Source organism: Solanum dulcamara, chromosome 3, assembly GCF_947179165.1.
Source record: "Solanum dulcamara chromosome 3, daSolDulc1.2, whole genome shotgun sequence".
Classification (NCBI taxonomy): domain Eukaryota; kingdom Viridiplantae; phylum Streptophyta; class Magnoliopsida; order Solanales; family Solanaceae; genus Solanum; species Solanum dulcamara.
In genome coordinates this window covers 5,885,660-5,906,880 of record NC_077239.1, presented here as the reverse complement: position 1 = coordinate 5,906,880, position 21,221 = coordinate 5,885,660, and the positions used below count along the sequence as shown (strand labels likewise).

The following is a 21,221-nucleotide window of genomic DNA, read 5'->3' as shown; positions in this document are numbered from 1 at the left end:
ACAACTAAAGATCCCTCTCAGAACCTGAAAGTCACAAGTACAGAGCTGCTACAAAATAAAATACAAGTATAAGTCTCGAAAGTGGACCGAAAATATATATAACAACTGGCTAGTCTCAAAAGGCAAAAGATGGGCCATCCATGCTAAAGGAGACAGGAATGATCCAAAAACGCCAAGTACTCACCTAGTCTCCGAAGTTGACTACAAAGGCTCGATTTATCCACGGCGATAACTGGTGCTCGGTTCTGCATCACGAAAGTAGAGCAGAGTGTAGTATGAGTACCAAGACAACAGATACCTAGTAGGCATCATATGCCGACTGAGCAGAAAAGGTAAAAAAAAAAATATGAAACAGGAGAATAGCCTAAATAGGAGTCAATATAAGCATCAAAAGGGGAAAGAGTACTACCTATGATAACTACAGCTAACTATACCCAACTGGGCCCTCTTAAGCCTAGTCGGTACACTCGTGCGCAAGTTAAATAAATACCCGGACGAACCCCCATAAGCCCGCCAAGTACACAAAATAACTACAACTATCATGGCTAGGAACCAAGAATCTGCGATGTTAGGAGCCGAAGTACTATATCATTTCCAAACCCAGAATCTCTAAGAGTCAATCGATCTAGTGGTGACTTAGGGGTCGAGGCCGGGAATGAGACCTAGATGCTCACACGAATGTTCAAAGTGGCCAAGATCGGGATTGGGTACCCGGATACTTGCCATAATACATAAGTGCGGTCGAGGTCGGGACTGGGTACCCGAATGCTCACCGTAATACATCGGTATGATCGAGGCCGAGATTAGGTACTCGGATGCTTGTCATACTAGCAAATCGGTAGAGGTCGGGGCTGAGTACTCAGATGCTCCTTGATAATTCAGAATGAAGGCCGACACTTGATACCCGGATGCTCACAAATAATTTATCCAATAATGCCAAATATTCTACTTTCCAACTTAGAATACAACAGTACCAAAAATCTTTTCCCAAATGAGTCAACCAATATGCCACCAAAACTAGAACCGGAGCCAAAGTCAACGATCACGAAATCTAATGTTGCCGACATATCACGAAAGTCAAAATTATACCAATTTACGAATGAGGATATTTTTAAGAGCAAGAATAACTCCTAACTAAGGCTATGCTACCAGGCACTAGCCCGCTACACCATTCTACAAGGATCTAAGTCAACCGGAGTGACGCCAGGACATCTAAAGCAAGTTTACATCCTATACTAAGGCCAACATACCCCACAGTATCAACAACATGCTCATTCAACCCTCCTTATAATATTAACAAATAACAACAAGATACACATGCTTCTAAATATCCGAAAACCCGATAATAAGCCTAAAGCATAATTTCTAACACCTAAGATATACAATCAAACTACCCAACCCAAGTTCCAACTATTTCAACATGCTTTCACACATTCCAGCTCAATCTAAAGAAAGGTAAAATCGTAGCCTACTTGTAGGCTAAACACGCGAGCTTTAATTCACTATGCTGGAGCTTTTTCCTATCGAACGACCTCGGAATGCTGTCAAGCTGTCAAAAACAGAACTACAATATCGATACGGTCGTTTAGACATTAATTTCATAATTTTTGGAGATGGACCGATTTTGGGGTCGAAAATGGGAATTGTGGGACCACATATGAAATTCCGAATTTGACCCCCCAAATAGGTTCTAAACTTCATCTCAAGCTTACAAATCAGATTTATAACACAATTCGGGGTGGAAAATTATGTAAGACGATCAAACAATCAATTCCCACATTTTCAAACTAAGGAAACAATATAAGGCAGCCTCTTTACACGTCAATTTATCAAAAACAAAAATCTTTCAATCAAAACAAATTATACCATAACGTTCCTTGCAAAAAATCCCATATCTAGACTCAAGAATCACTCAAAACGAAGTTATATTGACCAAGATATACTCTTCCAAAATTCCACAAAATTTCATTCCGAAAATGACTAAATCAGTAACTAAAAACACATTTTTACCTCAAATGATGATTCTTCTCGCATTTCTAAGATTACCATGAGATTCCTCACGAATTTCTCTTGAATTTAGACCCTTGAATCACCAAAATCAGGTTTATATAGGTCAAGAAACAATTACTCAAAGTTCTTCAAAAACTCAATCCGAAAATGGATACAGCTGCAATTAAAATCGCGATTTTTACCTGAATCGAATGCTCCAAATCAGTTTTCAATCTTCCAATGCGTTCTTCACAAAAAACCTCACAATTTTTCCTTTTGAATCACCCAATTTGGAGCCGTAATGCTCAAGTTATGGGGTTTTAAAGTTGGAGAAAAATCCCAAAAATGGGACTGCTGCTTGCTGTCATTTTTAGACTTTGAATTTTCCAAAATCTCCGATGGGGTGTTCGGAATTCGTTCGGAATCCGATAAGAATAAACCAAATATGCTACCCCACTAAATTTGATGTTCCGGACTCAATGGCACATTCAGAATTCCCATGTGAGATCATTTTAATAAAAAGTGGATCCCACACCCAAGAGCCATTTTAAGCCATATTCCACAATGTGCCTCGATATTAGTCTGGAAGCCTTGAAAAGCGAACAAAGGGTCATTCTAGACCAAAATTAATATTACGGAACTAACCGCACTGTCAAAATTTTCATTCGAGCGCATTTTCCAAGAATGTTGACCAAAGTCAACCATAGACTAAGTTTCAAAGTCAAAAGCGTCAAATAGTCCCAAACTCGTATCGATTGCCTCGATAGTCATTCCAACAGTGCAACTAGCCTAATTTGATCATTCCAGGGCTGATGGAACCATCAGAATTTGAATTCGAGATTTCATTGACCCAAAACTCGAAAAGTCTCAACTAAATCAACTTACGCCTTCAAAATACCAAAACGGACTCGGGACCTCTAAAAATTCAACCAACACTTCTTCTAGACCAAAAACCATCTCCCGAATCCAACAGAGTCGTCAGAATTTCATTCCGAGCATCGAAACTCCAAAAGTTGACCAAAGTCAAATCTTGACTTAAAGTTCCTCAAATTCTCAACTTAAGGCCTCAAATCTTCGTTACAACTCCAAAACTGATTCCGTAAAGTCTCCTAAGCATATTTCGACATTTCGGAGCTGCTGGAATCAACGAAATTTCATTCCGAGACCCGTAGCTCCAATTGACCCCAAATACCATTTTTTAATACTTAGCTTATGAAACTCAAAATTTTCAAGTATTTAACTTTTCATGGGATTTTCTAGAAATCAACACCCAATAACATTTAGAAACGAATCGGGGCATCTAAAGGGAGGGGTAAAATGGTCATTTTACAAAAATTTCAAAAAAATGACCTTCAGGGTCATTACACTTATACAATAGCTGTATCTTTAAAAAAATATTCTTCCCAAAAGCATAAAAACAAATTACTCCTATATCTCACTCTCATTACCACAAAATTTTCCCTTAATTTGTTTCTTTTTTCAAATAGTAAGTGATGGCTAGCTAAGTCCCAAGTTATAAAGGACAGGCATATATACTCAAGTATGAAAGGACACATTCTCTTTATGTGCTACATAGAATTCACTGTTTGCGACACTTAAAATTCAAATTTATGTCCAAAGTTGGGGGTTTCTTTTATGAGATAAGAGAAAGAGAGTACCTTTCCACTACTAAAAAAATAATTTGTCTCCGCTAGTTAGTGAAAGATATGCCTACCAATGATAACTTTATAAGGTAGCACTTGCCTTCTAGGGGAAACATGACAAAAGGTAAGTTTTACCTGGTCAAATTCACCATACAACAACATTACATGCTAAGTTTATATATAATTTGGAAGAGTACTATGGTCCCTTAGGAATTTATATTTATATGTGTTGGAACATCAAGGATGGGTGAGACTTGTTAACTTTAAGCAAGCTAAATGTGGTGAGTTACTTTTTTTTGTCATTAGGATTTCAATTCTCAAATTCTACTAAAATGTAGGATTTCAATTCCAAGTTTGTAATTTCAATTTTTAAGAAACTTAAAATTTGATCCATAAATTTATATTTTATAAAACCTGTCATAATCTTAAATTTTGAAGAAAAAAAATCCACCCTCAAGGTAAAGATAGATTGGTTGTACATGTGAGATGATTAAATTAAAGAATAGTTAATTACTACTCATGTTGATTTATTGGAATGGATCTTTGAAAATTATGTACATTTAAAAAGTTGTAACAAAATGTAATACCAAGCATTTATTTATAAAATGGACGTAACAATATATTATTTATTAACGCGACACCTTAAGATTTTCTGATATCTTATTTGTGAACTATGATTTGTTCACTTAATAAGATTGTATAAAGAATTTGGACTGTTTTGGTCGTTTTCGCAAATTATGGAGTTTTCATAATTATAAGGGAACAAATATAATTTTTGAGATACAAATTTCATGTCCAAACAAAATTTTAACTTCAAATCAACATGATTTGAGGTTGATTTGAAATCATGACCAAACAAACCCTTAATTAAGTGGGAGTAGAATGTCACATAACACTACTATAGAAGGTAGTGCAATGTGTTACTCGACATACAATATAAAAATCCTTTTGGGTTAGAGTATACTTGTTGGGGGAAAGTTATAAGACAACACAAGTGATTTTGTAAGAAGTGTTAAGACAATCGATGGTAGTAACACAAAATTAGTTCTAATAAGAACTAATTACATGTCCAAACAAAATTTCAACTTCATTTTATATGATTTCATATCATGATTTTATCTCACACGATCAAACGGACCCTTAATCTCTTGGGCAACAAAGAATTAACATTAGTTTTGTGATTATATATTGTAAAAGCTTAATATATGGTTGTTGCCTTATGTTGTGCCCAATTTTTATGGATCAAACAACAGCCGAAAGACAATAGTGTAATGATTAAACGGGTACCAATATTTTGTGATGAAGATAAGTGTTGTGAATATGACCAAAAAAATTCAGTTAAAGGTATTAAGGTTCCTATAACCTAGACATTTGGTGAGTTGTAACAAGTTGAGGGTTTAAGTTCTTAAATGGACTTAGATAAGATCATACATTTTACCAAGTTATATTGTTGACCAAGTTGATTTTTAAGGAGAAGATTACACTTGAATGCCCAAAAGTTTTGCTATGAGTTTTTTCCTCAAATTGTAAAGGGTTTCAAGATTTGGATACAATCTTAAAAGAGAGTTCTTATTAATAAGCTTAAGGTAAGTACTAATGAGTCAATCCTTTCAATCATAGAGATTTAACACAAAAGTGCTTGAGTTTTTAGTTGAGATTTGAGGCAAAACCTTATAAGGATAGGTAGTACTTTACTTCTTGAGGCAAAACCTTATAAGGATAGGTAGTATATTTCACACTTTTCTTGTTTAGTTGACTGAAGAACCTGGTTCTTCAATGAGGTTCTTTGGTATAATTAGATGACAACATAAAATAACATTGATAGTTAATATATGTATATTAAATTTTTTAACACAAATATGAATTTTTAAATATAAGTTATTGAGTTACACAACTCACACCATATGTGTCCCTTTGTCAATTGACTGTGACACTTAGAGCTGTCAAAATGGGTTGGTCCAATTCAATTCAATTCAATTTTAAAAGGCTAGCGAGTTAAATGGGTTAGGACGGCTGATCCTTCAATCAAAAGAATATTAGCCTCTAAGAAAGTCGAATATTGATCAACACAACACCAATATGTCAAAAATTCATATGTCCATGAGTTCCACACATTTTAGTGGAATACGATAAAACAATAGAACATGCAAGATACAACAGTCAACAATCATAAAATTCATCATAATAGCATACATTACATGATCATTTTTTTCATAAACTAGAGAAGAAAGGAGAAATGAGAAATTAGGCATAAACACAAAAATAAAAGAGGTCAAAGATTCACATTTATAACAATTTCAATTGTTTAATTGCTGAAGATTGATAAAATAAAATACCACTTAAAATTTATATATAATAAATATTTTAAAAATTCATGACCCTATGGATCGACTTCTAAGGCTCGTGGGTCAAGCCCATGAGGCTGACGGGTCAAATAAGACTGGGTTAAAAAACCTCAATCTTAAATAAGCTAAAATTATTTCAGCTCAACCTCACTTAATTTAAAAATTGAATTGATCCGAATTTACGGATCAAATCCATTTTGACAGCTCGAGTTTGCACTACATTATTTGCAGGTATGCTCTGAGTTCACATTCCACAACTACCCCTAATCTGTATATGAGTGAGTGTAACAGTGTTTTCTAATCAACCTAGCTGATTTGATTGTCTTTTTTTCTCTCTCTGCCTCACCTCACCTCACCTCAGAACTGATAGATATCAGTATATATATTGTCATAATCCTAATACCAATAATAACACTACTACTAGCCTTTCACTTCATCCAATCACACCCACATCTCTTCATCACTACTGTTCTTGATTTTTTTCACTTCCTCTTTATCCTTTCATCTTCCTTCCTTCCTTCTTTATTTATTTTTTTAGAAAAATAAAAACAGAGTTTTGTTATCTTTCTTTTGCTTTGTTTTTAATTAAATGGCTGAAGGATTTGAACCTTACCATGTCCCACAACAAAGTAGAAGAGATAAGCTTAGAGTTTTACTTGATAATAATAGTAATTGTCAAATCCCTCTTTATGATCCATCCATTGTTTTACCTTCAGATTTGTCAATATTTCAAGAAATTAATGGTAACCCTTTTCTCTATACATCTCAAATTCCAAGATTTCTTGATCATAATAATAGTTGTAGTAGTAATAGTAACACAAATGGTCAAGGTAATTTATCTTTGTCTTTGTCATCTCTTCATCATACTAATAATAATAATAATGACTTATCGTCAAAGAGTATTACTACGACTACTTGTGTACCGCTTGGACCTTTTACGGGGTACTCTTTAATTTTGAAGAGATCAAGGTTCTTGAAGCCTGCACAAATTTTGTTGGATGAATTGTGTGATGTGAGTAAGGGGATTTATGTTGATGATGATGATTTTAACTTGATGATGGATCCTCCACAAGCTTATAGTAATGGAGATGAGCAATTTGGGAAGAAGAAATCCAGGTTAATTTCAATGCTTGATGAGGTACCTTTTAGTATATTTTTTAATTTTGTATATGTAGTTGTCATGTGGCTTCTTAATTTTGGCATTTCAAGATTCAATGTTTTTCTTTGCTCGATATCTGATATTCGTTTTGAAATTCGATTAATTTGTATGTCCATTAAAAGAAAAATAGGGCTTATGATTTTTTTCATTTTCAAAATTCGAATTTAAGAGTTCTCATTAAGTGCGAAGAGATTTTAATCATCCACCATAATTATTGATGATGATGCTTTTGTCAAACCTAATTGAATTAGGAGTGTAATGCTGACTTTGAAAGACTTGGAGTAATAGTAAATAACGGATTTTAGCTATGTGAAAGTAACCATTAATATTGAATTAGGATAGACTGTCTACACTATGCACCTTGTGTGCGACTTGATAGCGATTCCTACACCAAACTATCCTTTTCTTAATATTAACATTTTCTTGCTAACTTGATTTTTTTTCTTGGTTGAAAAAGTGAATTTTATTGAATATTTGGTAGGGAGGAGAGTTAGCTTGTTTCTACATTAATGTAGATTGTAGACCACATTTTCCCCCCTTGACTTTTCTTGCAATTACTCAAGTCTTTTTGGTAAGTTAAAGTATAGCCATCATAATTTTGTAAGTTACCTTAATATTTTGAAGAATATTTCAAATAAAATAGTTATTTAATTACAGAATTTTAATTTTAAAATGTTCTTTTTACAAGTATCACTTCATTTATTATTATTTTTAAATTTTACCAAATATTATCTATCCAATTGCCTAACTTTCTTCCAAGATATTGCTTTGCACTTTTATCTTATGATTCTATCCAGCTGTTTTCTATGAAAACTCCAATGCTTTTCTTTTTCTAGCATATACTATATGTGAAATTAAAAGAAAAGAGATTCTTTAAAGTGATGAGTTATCGTTAAATGTCCGTACATTGTATGCACTATGAAATTTTTGGGTATTGAGAATTTTGTTTTATTTTAACCATCGCTTTAATAGATTTTTTTTTGTATTCATTAGAAAAATATACTCCATGTGTCTTTATTTTATATGATATGCTTTTCTTTTTAATCTATTCTAAAAAAAATATTATTTTACTATAGTTAGAAATATTTTATTTTTAAAATTTTCTTTTTACCTTTAATAAAATGATTTACAATCACATAAATATCTAATGAATGTATTAGACCTCAAGTTTCAAGTCTTTTTTTTTTCTTAAACATCATGTCAAGTCAAACATTGCCATGTAAAATATATCGGAGGGAGTAAATGTAAAGTACAATTTAATAAGTTAATTCTATTTAATAAAAATAGATCAATTGTTTTCTCTTAAATACCATGGGAGTATTTAGTTTGAATTCCTAAAGTATATTATTTTGAATCAATTTTATTAAATTAAAATGACTATTATTGATGTACAATTAGATGTAATATTTTAATGTAATTTATGTCTTGTTTAATTATATTAAAGGCTACCTAGGCTAGATGCCTATGTGATATAGGCGTACAGGTTCTGTTATGAATCACTAAGTTATCTTTTTGGAAAAGGTGATTTAGAGAATATATGCACAAAAATTGGTGCCTTAATTAAAGTGTCCTACTCAATTATAGATAAGAATTCTAAAAAAGTTAAAATTTATGATCTAAATAATGATATGTTGTATAGTGATAAAAAAAAAAAAATTGGAACCGCGCCTCTTTTTGTGCCTATTGGTGTAACAAAGTACATTAAATTCTTTTTGAATTTGCAAATTTTAAACATGTCATAAGTTTAAATTCGTGTTACTATAAATAGAATCTCCTAATTATTTTATATATGTTAAATGAATTTTCTTGAACAAGTAATGCAAAATATGGACCAGAGTTATTTGGTTCGTCAAATCCGTACCTTGATCTCTGCCTCCGTCCCTGTGAGTGAAAAACCTCATTTATACCCCTTCCACCAAAAAAGGAAAAAGGAAGACTCTGATAATTGGTATTATGACTGATTCTGAAAGCTCTCATTTACTAGTTTTTGGTTAAGAAATTGCCAAGATGAACTTTATTACTCTTAATTCTTTAACCAATATAGTGGAGGTTTATCTTCAGGATGAAAAGAAGGAAATCAAATATTGTTGCATGAGAAAAACTGTGTTCTTTGGCATTTAGGGTTCAGTTCGGTAGGAATGTATAAGAACAGTACTGAATAAGTTATATTAGTACGTAATGTTGGTTTTAGTTATGCCAAAACTATTTCGTATCTATTGTTTGATTTGACGTATTAAAGACAATTATATCGTAATTCATGCTTATTTATGTGTTAGTAGTCCATGTATTGCTAATATCATCATTTTGCAACTTTTAATATGTATTAGTTATACACCCTATAATACGGAATAGGATATATAACTAATACAATAAAGAATTAAATAATACCATAACTAATACATATATTAGATTCCCTAATACATTCTACCAAACGATCCCTTAGCTTATTAATAATTATATCCCTTGAACTTATCAGGTATTAGTTTAAAAGTTATTGATTAACTTATTATGGCCTTGTGTTTTTTTCTAATAACTTTTAGTGCCTTTTTTTTTTCTTGTAGCCTATAATTTGTCATATTTTTGAAGTTATTATTGCTGGTTCCTTATTCTTATAATTTGTAGCTCATGAGTTGAGTTTACAGACGATCACTGAACTAATAATAGTTATTATTTCAAAAAAATACTTTTTTTATTGAAGAAAATTGAAATCAAGAAGTATAACTTTCTAAGATAATGACTAGTAGTTGAACGACGATTTGATAAATCAACTCGTTATCTCATATAGATAACTTGCATTCAACAAACATATACTTAATTGTGATCATTACAACATAGTGACTATATATTTTCCTTCTAGCGGTAATATTTATTGTTGCAAAAACGTTTAGCGGTAATTGAGTTATTGCAAGTCCTTAAAACCTTTAGCGACATTTTTATCGAGTGTTGGTTATTTTCAGGTATACCATAAGTACAAACAGTATCATGAGCAACTACAAATGGTTGTGGCATCATTTGAATCAGTTGCTGGACTTGGAAATGCAGCACCTTTTGCAAACATAGCTATAAAAACAATGTCAAAACATTTCAAGTGCCTAAAAGATGCCATCGTTGACCAACTTCACTTTACAACAAGCAAATCTTCTCATCATATGCATGGTCAAATTAATTGTGAAAGAGCTGTTGGAATTTCTGGCAAAGGAATCTATTGCCAAAGACAAGAAACTCAACCTGTTTGGAGACCACAAAGAGGCCTTCCTGAGCGTGCTGTCACTGTACTTAGGGCTTGGTTGTTTGACCATTTTCTTCATCCGTAAGTATCAATTTACGTGTCTTACTTTACTTTTTTAGTATATTTGAAAACGAATATCTTTTTCTACATGTGCTTACTTTTTAAATTCGGCGTCCTACATGACATGTTAAGACTATAAGATTTAAAGAGCATTTTGGTACTCAGTATGTCATAGATTAGTTGTCATTTTTCGTTTCGCGAGAGTTAATTTAACTAATCTTGGAAGCTAAATTGGATTAAATCAACCTAATCTATCACAATTAAAATGTAGATATTTAAAAACTATATGAAAAATATGACAAGTTGCAACTTTTCTTATATCAATTTAATGAAAAAAATACATTTTAGAAAATTGGTCAAAGTTTTAATAGTTTGACTCTCGAAAGATGAAATATGACAACTAATTTGAGATGAAGAGAGTACATTATACACCTCTTTAATTTAAAATCACACAATTCAAGAATTCTCTTTACATCGTCTTTTTAAACACTTCGTTTGGTCAAAGCTAAAACACATACGTTGAAACGGAGAAAGTAGTGACTACTCTCATTGACCGTAATAACAACTTACTAGCTAATTTTATTTATTATAAAGGACACGTGTAATAATATCATTTAGATGATTTGATAGTATAAAAAATATCCTACCTGTTAATATAGAGAAGTTAAACTCTTGTTTTAGGAAAAATTCAGCAATGATATAGAGTTTTGTGTCTCCTTTTGTTTTTTGACTCACTGAAATTATTGTTGTTGTTGCAGTTACCCCACGGACACTGATAAAGTAATGTTAGCCAAACAGACTGGCCTTTCAAGGAATCAGGTTTGTACATCTTCAACATATTTTACACAATCAATATAGTTTTAATTTGTTACCACGACATGTTAGTTATCATTTTTATCAGATTAATAATACGTACGTTATATATGCTTAGGTTTCTAATTGGTTCATCAACGCGAGAGTAAGACTTTGGAAACCTATGGTGGAGGAAATCCACATGCTTGAAACTAGGGAAGGTCATAATAAATCTTTACAAAGGGAAGGACCAAACAACAACAACGACAATAATAATCCGATTGAACATTTTCCTATGAGTAATTCACATGCATGTGAGAGTAGTACTCCATCTACATCTACACCAAGATTACAAGACCTTCCATCAAAACGAACGAGAAATGACTTAGCAAATATTCACAATAATATTGGAAGAGTCGCGGACTCAATAAATTTATCATATGGAAATTTATCAACCGGAGCTGGTGGTGGCGTGTCATTAACGTTAGGGCTTCATCAGAACTCGGGTAATATTGGTTTATCAGAGCCATTTCCGATTAATGCAGCTCGACGTTTTGGTATAGAGAATAATACGAATAATGGAAGGTTTATGGTTGGTGGATTTGATGAACAAAGTGGACAGTTTGGAAGAAATAATACTATGGTTGGTGGCCAATTTTTGCATGATTTTGCCGGTTGAAGAAGATTTTGTGCTTTTTGCATTACATGGAGCGGAACGGAAGTTAAAAGCAGGACATCTGGTGTGACATTGTTCTTATGGACATATTATAACATATTCTACTCCGAAAGCTATTTTGTTGTATGCTACTAATACTTGCTCTCTGTTGTTTCCGTCCAAGCCTAGTTGAGGAAGAGTTACGGGGCCTAGATTAAAAAAAATACGCTAAGGTATATTTCAATTTCATTGTGTCTCTGATTTTGCTAGTAAATATTGTTTCCATTATTTGCCTTCATATATTTTTTTACGAGTGCGACGGAAGATTTATGCCCCTCTCTCTATATATATATATATTCTTTCAAGGATAATCATAAGGAAGATACATGACTGAAAAAGTATTAGATAAAATATGTTTATTATTTTATATGGATACTATATGATTTATTTTATTTTTGCTCGAACTGAATGATTAAAAATTATCATGTTTAGTGCATACATACAAACCTGCATATGCATTGGCATTTGAGAGTCTACCAACATAGCCTAATAAGGCAAAATAATATAGAGGTAAAAATCACCTGATGTAATTATTCAAATCATTGAACAAACTAAAAGTGCATTTGTTTTTTCGTTTGTACGAGTTTTGGCGGTTGTAAATTAATTGATTTTTGTCCCCCAGAGAAGTTCTTAGGTACCTAGTAAAATAGTTCCTACAAAAATAGCAAGTGGTTGGCCGTTCGATCGAAGGAATTTACAAGTTTGTGATTCAAACAAACGTCACTATTATTTAGGGGGGGAGGGGGAAAAGACTTATACGAGATTGTTTGATTTGAAATATTTTTCAATTTTTTCATGTTCATTAAAATGTTGTCAAAAATATTTTCTTTTGTAAAATAAATCCCTTAAAAATGAGGAAAACGACCTATTATGCCGAGTTCCTTAGAGAGAATTGTCTCACGCCTCTAGGGTATTCTCTACCTTTCTAACGAAATTACGAAAAAAAAGTTTCATAAATGATATTCTAAAATTCAATGTCTCTTTCCTATCCATCCAATGTTTGCAACCCTCACTCTTTGACCATCTCGCCCCTCGCCACCCTTGAATCCCACTCTCCACCCCTATATTTTCTTTCTAACTACTTATCGAACATTAAAAAATTAATTTATTTTTTGAAAAAATATTTTCTCCGAACCGAACACACCCTTGGTATAAAATATTTTCTGGTTGTTTTCAATAAAAAAGTGATTTATGGAACAAATTATGCTATTTATCTTTCATTTTAGTTCTCCCTTTTTGTTTAAATTCTTTTTCAGATAGTATAATATATATTTTTTAGTCTTTTGCTTCTTAGTTCAATGATGGAGGTTGCTTTGTGCATGAGCTATCTTTGTTTGTTATCGTTGCATGTTTTTCTTTTTTGGGCAGCTTTTCATTGAACAATCATTTCAATCTGTCTGTTAGTATTTTTTTTTTTTAACTAATAAGTTCTGTGTGTCACTATTTCAGAGACTAATAAAATGTCTTCTTCCTAAAGAAATTTGGGAATCTTTTATAAAGGGTGCAGTACTTAAAAGCTTTTTAATTCCCCAATTAACTTTTTCCTAGTGGGTGTGCGTGGGGGTGGGCCTTTAATTTTCTCATTAAAATATGCGTAATTTACATAAATTTTATAATGCTAAGAGTTAAGAGTTAATTATAGTATTTCTCTATTTTTTAAAATTATTTAAAATTTATAAATTTTGAATACATTACTAGACTTTTTGATACATCAACAAACATCCTGATACATAGGGAAAAAATGTATTAGAGAGAAAATAGAGATGCATCAGAGAGGAATAGAACATCCGAATAGATAGGTAAGAGATGTATCTCAGAGGGGGGTATGGATATATTAGCGAAAGGAAAGTGATGTATCCGAGAGGGAATTTTTGAATTTTTTTAAAATGATAAGGAATATAAGAGATTATGATAAAATAAAATGTGAATTCAGGTAACCTTTATTTAAATTTATTTATCTTTTTTTAGTCCATTTAAAAAGAGAATACTCTTCTTTTCTTTTCTTTTTCATTTTTGGCAACTTTATAATTCATTTCTCCCCGTGACGTGTTAAAATTACATAATTAAATGACATTTTGATACATTTTACGTATCTTTAATTCAATATTACAAGGTTCAAAAATCATTTTAACTTTTTAATTAAACTTCATGGCAAGTCAAAGCATGACAAACAAATTGAAATGGAGGGAGTAACATATGTTATTTCCAAAAGTTGACACATCTAGTTCTCTTTTAATTATTTATACAATTAAACATGTTTCTTATTCTTCAATTTTATTATTATCAGTTATTTTCTTTGCTTCGATTTATGTATTATTTATTGTTTTTATTGGTTTCGTATAATTTATTTTAGATGACTTTTTTTATTACTATATTTTTTTCTATACTGAATTTTGATATAATTTACTTGAGCTGACAATGTATTAATGAAAACAGTCTTTTCGCCTTCACAATAGGAATAAAATTGAGTCGCACCATTTTCTTCATATTCCACTTGTGAAATGTGATATTACACTGAATATGTTCTTATTGTTGTTTATCTAATTAAACCTCTTTGCAATAGATAGTTACGAGTGTATTATCCTTTCGTCTTGATTTATGTTGCATTTGTTAGTCAATTTTAGAAAATGGATATCATTGTATTTTTTTTAATAATAATTTGACTTTAAACTTTTTATTTTATATTTATTAAAATAATTTATAGTCATGTAAATATTTATAATTTGTTTAGATTATAAATTCAAAGACCTTTTGTCATTTTAACTTCTGGTTAAACACCTTCACACGCAGGATTCATTTTAGGGATGAGAATATAATTGAGATGCTTTGTAATCATTTGTTTCTGTACATGGTGCAGTATCTTAATAATTATTGTCTTTTTCTTTTTTTCCTTTATTCAGAGTTGTAAAAGTAAATAGTAGCTTTAGAGCGTTAGAACAGCCAGAATTTTAAAGAAAACACTTGGAAATGTTCTGTTCTGATTATCGTATGGTTTTCATTTGGTAAGGTAAATATTGGGTGATGTACTTTTAACAGTAATATAATCAAAATATGAGCACATTTTTGTGGTGTGTAATGTTCTTGAGTTCGTAGTATCACTTTAATTTAGAGGTACTTATATAAACCCATTACTTTAGGAGTTAATTACTTAGATATAAATCCAGATTTTGGTGCGTCTAGATACATTCAAATACGTTTACATACATGTATCTTGGTATACATGAATTCAAAATTAGGTGTAATTTGTCTAGATGCATCGTATCCAAGTAGATTCACATGTATCTAGAATACATAACAAATCTCGCTCGCCTTCCTCGCCTCTCTCCCATCTTACTTGCCACTCTCCTACGTATCTGATATCTCAAATACTTGTGAATCACACCAAATACATACATTATATATATGTATCTAATGTGTTTCACATGTATCTTGGATACATAATGAATCTCGCTCGCCTCCTTCCCCATCTCGCTCATCGCTCTTCCTGTGTTAGTGTATCTAGTAGCAAAATATATAGATCTAAGTGTATCTTCCTCAATATATGGTAGAAAACTTTTAATTAGTGATAAGATACGTAATATTTTGAAAATATATTTAATAATAGTATATATGTTAGTGAAATATGTCTAATTATATAGTTTTTCCTTTAATTTACCTTGCAATATTTGTCATTTTGTAACTTCCAGCACCATCTTACAATACAGTGTAGACAGTAACCTCATCAAGGATACTAGTTAATTAGTAAGATTTGGGTACATCATCACATAATCGATGAAGTTGTAACTTCTATTGATTATTAGTCGACAAACTTGATTTATTATTGTATTTGGAGCTCAAATCGTGTTTGAGATATTAGTTTTGTATGATTTGGATAGTGAAAATTAAATTGGAAAGGTAATCATTATTGATTAAGTTTTAAAGAAGTCGATTTGAATTTCGAGTTTAAACTTTATAAAAAAATTGGAGTTTTAGATTTGTTGGAAATAATTGTGACACTTAGGGCTAAGGGCAAGCTCATGAAGGAGTGTACACTACACTTGATTGAGTAAATTTCTCGTTGAAATGGAAGAAGAAAGTTACGAATCTTATAAAAATGAGTTCAGAATCAATTGTTGAGACACTTTTTGAATTAAAATTCAAGCGATAAATTTGTGCAAGCCTTTTGATTATTACATTATTTTGCTATTGTTATTGTTCTTGTCTTGTAGAATTTGCATCGCTTTTCGTTTTAGCCGTTATGCTATATATATTGTTTTTCTCTCCTACTTAGGGCTGATACTTTTGAACCGATGGTCTTTCGAAAACATTTTCTCTATCTCCATGAGGTAATGATAAGATCTGCGTATATTTTACCCTCCCCAAACCTCACTTGTGGAATTTCACTGGATATATTGTTGGTAGACCCAAATCGGACAATACCTTAACAATTAGTCCAAAGCCAAACTTCAGACGCATAATGTTTCGAAAGTTTCGCCTTGGCAAGCTGAACTTCACATGCGAATATCGGATGAATACCTTCACCTCCTGGATGATTTTCCCTCCCACAAATCTTTAGGTAAATATCGGAAACAATGATTTCACAAATCTTTAGGTAAATATCGGAAACAATGATTTCACTGGAATTTGTGAATGACCACCAAATAGAGAGTCTGGGGAGGATGGTGTGTACACAACCTTATTCCTACCTTATGAAGTTAGAGGTAAGGTTGTTTCTAATAGACCCTCGGCTCAAATAAAGCATGTCAAAAACGGTATGAAAAGGAAATACAGTAGTGAAAGAAGTCGAGTAGAAAATAATGATGAAAAAACAGCAGCAAATAATAGGGTAACCCAAGCACAGGAAACAAACACTCGAATTAACCTTTATTAAGCAGACTCTGTGTTGCAGATTACAGAATTGTTTATGAAACAAAATGACTGTACAAAAAAGTCGAATAGACGGAACAACCTAACCTGTACAACATCTGGAAAAATGCTTATAAAATGAGAAAGCTTAGTACATCCATGACAAATCTTGCTTGAAGGTGACCGACTTTGCAGCTCCTTGAACACCCCTTTCCGATATCTGTGGACAATCCTCGACAACCAACAAGTCTAACTTGTAAGACCCGACGAGAGGCTTTAACCCATCATCGGTCACTCCCAAACACTTCCTCAGCCGTAATGTACATAATTGAGGAATTTGGCCAGCAAGCTGCATTCCGTCGTCTGTAATTTCTTGGCACCTTACAAGTTCCAAGATTTGGAGATATTGAGCTGAACAAAGAGCTTGCATTCCAACATCATTAAAAGAATACACATGGTCAAGAGCAAGTTCTCTTATTGGACACATTTGTATTAACATAAGTATCCCATTCAATGTAAAGGAAGAAAACGAAGGGAACTCCCCATCAGAGAAAGACAACCTAACCGTTTCAAGCAAAGAGCAGTTCTGAACCAGTGCCTTTAGACTTTCATCTGTTAACCACAATGGATTGTTTTGTAGCAGAGGAAGGGAGAAGTCTGATGGAACCCGGAGAGAGATTGATCGAAGGTTGCTTGATTTCTGGGCCAAACATACTATGTCACAGTCCCTTACCCCAACACACATGTCTAAGTGAATCTTTTCCAAATTCTTGCACTTCCCAATTACACACGCAAGCCCTCTCCCAGGGCTGATAACACAGTTCACTAAGCTAAGTTCAACCATGTTCTCACATGGGATCCATTGGTTTTGCCACCGGTCAACTGACAAACGGTCATAAAGTTTCATGTATCTATAGTTGGCATCAACCTCAAATTGCAGTCTTCTCAATTTTCTCCATGTAGGTCCAAGTTTAATCAAATCACCTTCTCCGATCACCCTACAATTCTTAATGCAGAGATCTTCAAGCATTTCATGTTTTCCAAGATATTCTAGCCACTCCATACTACTGACACTAAGACATCTAATCAGGTGAAGCACACAAAGGGCTTTGCAGCCCACAACAAGAGACAAGATTCCACAACCAGTAATTCTGGGAGCAAAGTTTAACTTCAAGGATGTAAGTTTTGAACAAGAAGCCAAGTAACTAAGACCAGCATCCGTTATGAAAGTACAATAACTTAATGTGAGGTCCTTGAGGAGAGGGCAACAACTTGAAAGGATGAGAAGACCGTTATCATCCAACTGCTTCCCTAACTTAGACATCCAACCAGAGTAAATAATTTCCACTTTCTCCAAGTTACGGAATCTGTTGCATAGAGCAGTTAATGCATCACAGACAGGATGTAAACCACACCCCACGCGCATAGATATTCTCAGCCCATTATCCAATTTGTAAAAGTGTTTGCAAGTTAAGGATACAGAGTTTCTATCAACAGTTCTTTTAATCCTTCCCAAAATATCCAGAAGTAATTCAGCTGGTAAATCATCCATCTGGATCAAACTTCCCTATCATCAATCTAGTAATACATTAACAACCTGAAATGCATAAAACTAGTTTTAACAAAAGGTTACAAAAAATTAACCTACAAAATCAAATGAAAGAGATTAAGGTGCTGGGGGTGGGGGGTGAAACCAAGAACGCTGTTGAAATTAAACCAATTAACATCATAAATAGGCGGATCTGGATTGCACCAACAAAAAAGGAGAGAAAAATGTTTTTAAGTCTCTGTCATTCAGAGAACCCCTTTTTGTTACAGGGAAAACAAAGGCATCAGCCGACTAGTTTCAGAACATAACACTCAAATTTCAACAGCTTACCTTAACAACTTAAAAGAAAGAAAAATGTCTCTGTCCTTACTGTTGCTGTTTCCATAGCATCAGGGAATACAATCAAGCATCAACCAAATATTCAAACTTCTACATAGAAATTTCAGAAACTAATGAAGACATAAAATGGAGGGAACTTCAGATTGATTAGATGGAAATGAACTAAAAAATACCATTAATCGAATCCTTATGTGTTAAACAAGATTGATGGGCTGCTAACCATGTGAAACAGGCCACCTTAGTGTCTCAGATTTATTTTTTCTAGTCATTCTCCAACATTTTCACCTCCCAGACGAATCGTCTTTTTACAAGCTCACAGATAATTCACCTTTACTGCTAGGAATCCACCCTACTTATCTCTTTCATCTGTGTTACCTCAATGACCCTGCACGAGCAAAAGAAATCATTTAAATTTCTTAGTTTCCATCCTTCTTTAGGAGAGTAATGACACAATTTAGCATCACAATTAAAGAGCAAAATCCAGACAATTTAAGATGAATAAGAACATTGGCTTAATGACCTCTGATGATTTCAACCATCAGGAGTAATTGGTGACAAATGAACAAGTGACACTCTTCTGTAATAGAACTATAGTAGACACAGCCTGTAATGTACAAATAACCTACAGGCATAAAGTAAGGAAGCTTCATCCTGAAAGCACATTCTTTGTCCGCCTGACCAAAAAAAAAAAATCGCAAACTGTTCAACACTAATATCAAATTGCATTTATAGTTAGTTCTCTTTATCCATTTACAATTAGAAAATGATGCTGATTCTTCGCGTGATTATCTCACACCCTCACACTCAACAAACAGACAAATTAGAAAACACAGTGTTTTCCTCAATAACAAAAACACCCAAAAGTTCATTAGAAATCAAAATAAAATCTTAATCCCAAAAAATGGAAAAAAGAACAACATGTCTCTAAAAGAGAAGAATATGATTAAAAGGTAACAGGCATGAATAATCTGTAGATTGCATCGACAATTTCTAGTTATAACCCGCAATAAATAAATAAATAAAAAGTGTTCATTCAATAATAATAATTGAATCCGGAAGAAAAGAAACAAACTGAACTCACCGGAAGGTAGACCAAAAGAGAGCATGAAGAAGAAGAAAGATTAGAGAGAGGAGCAAATCTGGCAATTCAGTTGGGGTTTCAAGACGGAAAAATTAGTTAATGGAGCGTTTTTTAAATATTAATTATTGATTTTAGCGATATTTTTTATTTATTATAATTTATAGTAATACATAGCAATATTATGATAAATCTACACTTGTATTAAAAGTGAATTATGCATACAATATAAATGTATTATAAGTGTTTTAAAATATATATTATGTTTGTGTAGTAAGAAATTGACATAATGTATTATAAATCTATTAAAGTATGTGATAAATGTATTATCTATCTATAAAACTTGTATTATATATGTTTTATAAATAGTTTTCTGCAATATGTATTAAAACTGTATTATAAATGTATTAAAACTGTATTATAAATGTATTATAAGTGTTCAGTGAAATTTTTTTTTATTGCTATAAATGATAAAATATTGTATATTTATGTAAGTTTCTCTTTAAAACACCTACATACCAAAAAACTATCAAATGTCACAATTGCCCTTAGATCGACCATCACGGCTCTATAGTGCAAAAATAAAAATAAAAATAAATAATAAATACAATAATAAAAAATAAAAAGATTAGTTGTATGAATAGGCGTGTATTTCATGCTAATTAATAGAATTACATTAAGGGGCTTGCTTTTAATGAAGATATTAATTTTAATTATTCATATTTCAGTTATTAAATTAATTATTGCGATCTTAATTATAAAATGTATGTTGTTTTTTGAGATCAATTTTTGAACAAGACAAACTAGTATATATTTGCTTATTCACGTAATTTTCCCTTTTTTCTTCATACGCTTTATTCCTTTCTTTTCAAGGCTTTCTCTATAGGGGTGTTAAAAGTGAAAAATGGTGTACTGTATCAACCAAGACACAAAATTGGCAAACATTCACCATTTAAATTTTTTTTTTATGGGAACAGACCCTACACGAGGCTCCCACCTCTCGTGCACAGTCAGGGGTTGAGCATCACCCCCAAGCCTTAACATAAAAATAAAACAGAAAAATACAAGGAGGGGGACATAAACCTTACCTCCGATCCTATGTTGGTTCATAAGTCGGCTAACCTATTAAGGTCGGCTAACTCATCCCCGTAGCAAAAGGAGCTATCTATAACTAGAAAGCAGTAAACCTATGAGAGGACTCCTCCCGATACAAGTCGACTAAGAAAGCATAAATGAGGGAGACTCTCCCCTTCCATGAGAAGACAAGAAAGTAACCTACACTAGTCCTATTCAACTATGCTACGTACCATACATAGCTAAATTGAAGAAGAACAAGTATATGAACCTTCTATCTCGCATGGGGTGAAGAAGCTCTTTTCATCTTTGCCTTTTCTCGTCTTGTCGTACCAAGTGAGTCCAGATGGAAGGATGCATCAACTTCAAGATCATGATTATAGCAGCTATGGAGGATGAAAAAT

The 21,221-nt window shown here is 32.5% G+C and overlaps 2 protein-coding genes across 8 annotated transcripts; one reads left to right on the top strand and one right to left on the bottom strand.

The window, feature by feature from the left end:
• Positions 1 to 6,267: 6,267 nt before the first annotated feature.
• LOC129882295 (BEL1-like homeodomain protein 9) lies at positions 6,268 to 12,207 on the top strand. The gene is made up of 4 exons (XM_055956540.1): positions 6,268 to 7,115; positions 10,094 to 10,446; positions 11,184 to 11,244; positions 11,357 to 12,207. Exons 1-4 carry the CDS (start codon positions 6,567 to 6,569, stop codon positions 11,894 to 11,896), a joined length of 1,503 nt encoding a protein of 500 aa, XP_055812515.1. The 5' UTR covers positions 6,268 to 6,566; the 3' UTR covers positions 11,897 to 12,207.
• Positions 12,208 to 16,767: 4,560 nt separating this feature from the next.
• On the bottom strand, positions 16,768 to 19,822 carry LOC129882294 (F-box/LRR-repeat protein 14). 7 transcript variants are annotated; one of them, XM_055956537.1, is made up of 5 exons: positions 19,747 to 19,816; positions 19,292 to 19,339; positions 18,839 to 19,050; positions 18,657 to 18,755; positions 16,768 to 18,374 (listed from the first exon to the last, which is right to left on the bottom strand). In XM_055956537.1, exon 5 carries the CDS (start codon positions 18,327 to 18,329, stop codon positions 16,926 to 16,928), a length of 1,404 nt encoding a protein of 467 aa, XP_055812512.1. In that variant the 5' UTR covers positions 18,330 to 18,374; positions 18,657 to 18,755; positions 18,839 to 19,050; positions 19,292 to 19,339; positions 19,747 to 19,816; the 3' UTR covers positions 16,768 to 16,925. The 7 variants fall into 7 exon arrangements, with proteins under 7 accessions (XP_055812512.1, XP_055812510.1, XP_055812508.1 ...); XM_055956535.1 differs by having other exon boundaries at positions 16,768 to 18,755; XM_055956533.1 differs by lacking the exon at positions 18,657 to 18,755.
• Between the last annotated feature and the right edge of the window lie 1,399 nt (positions 19,823 to 21,221).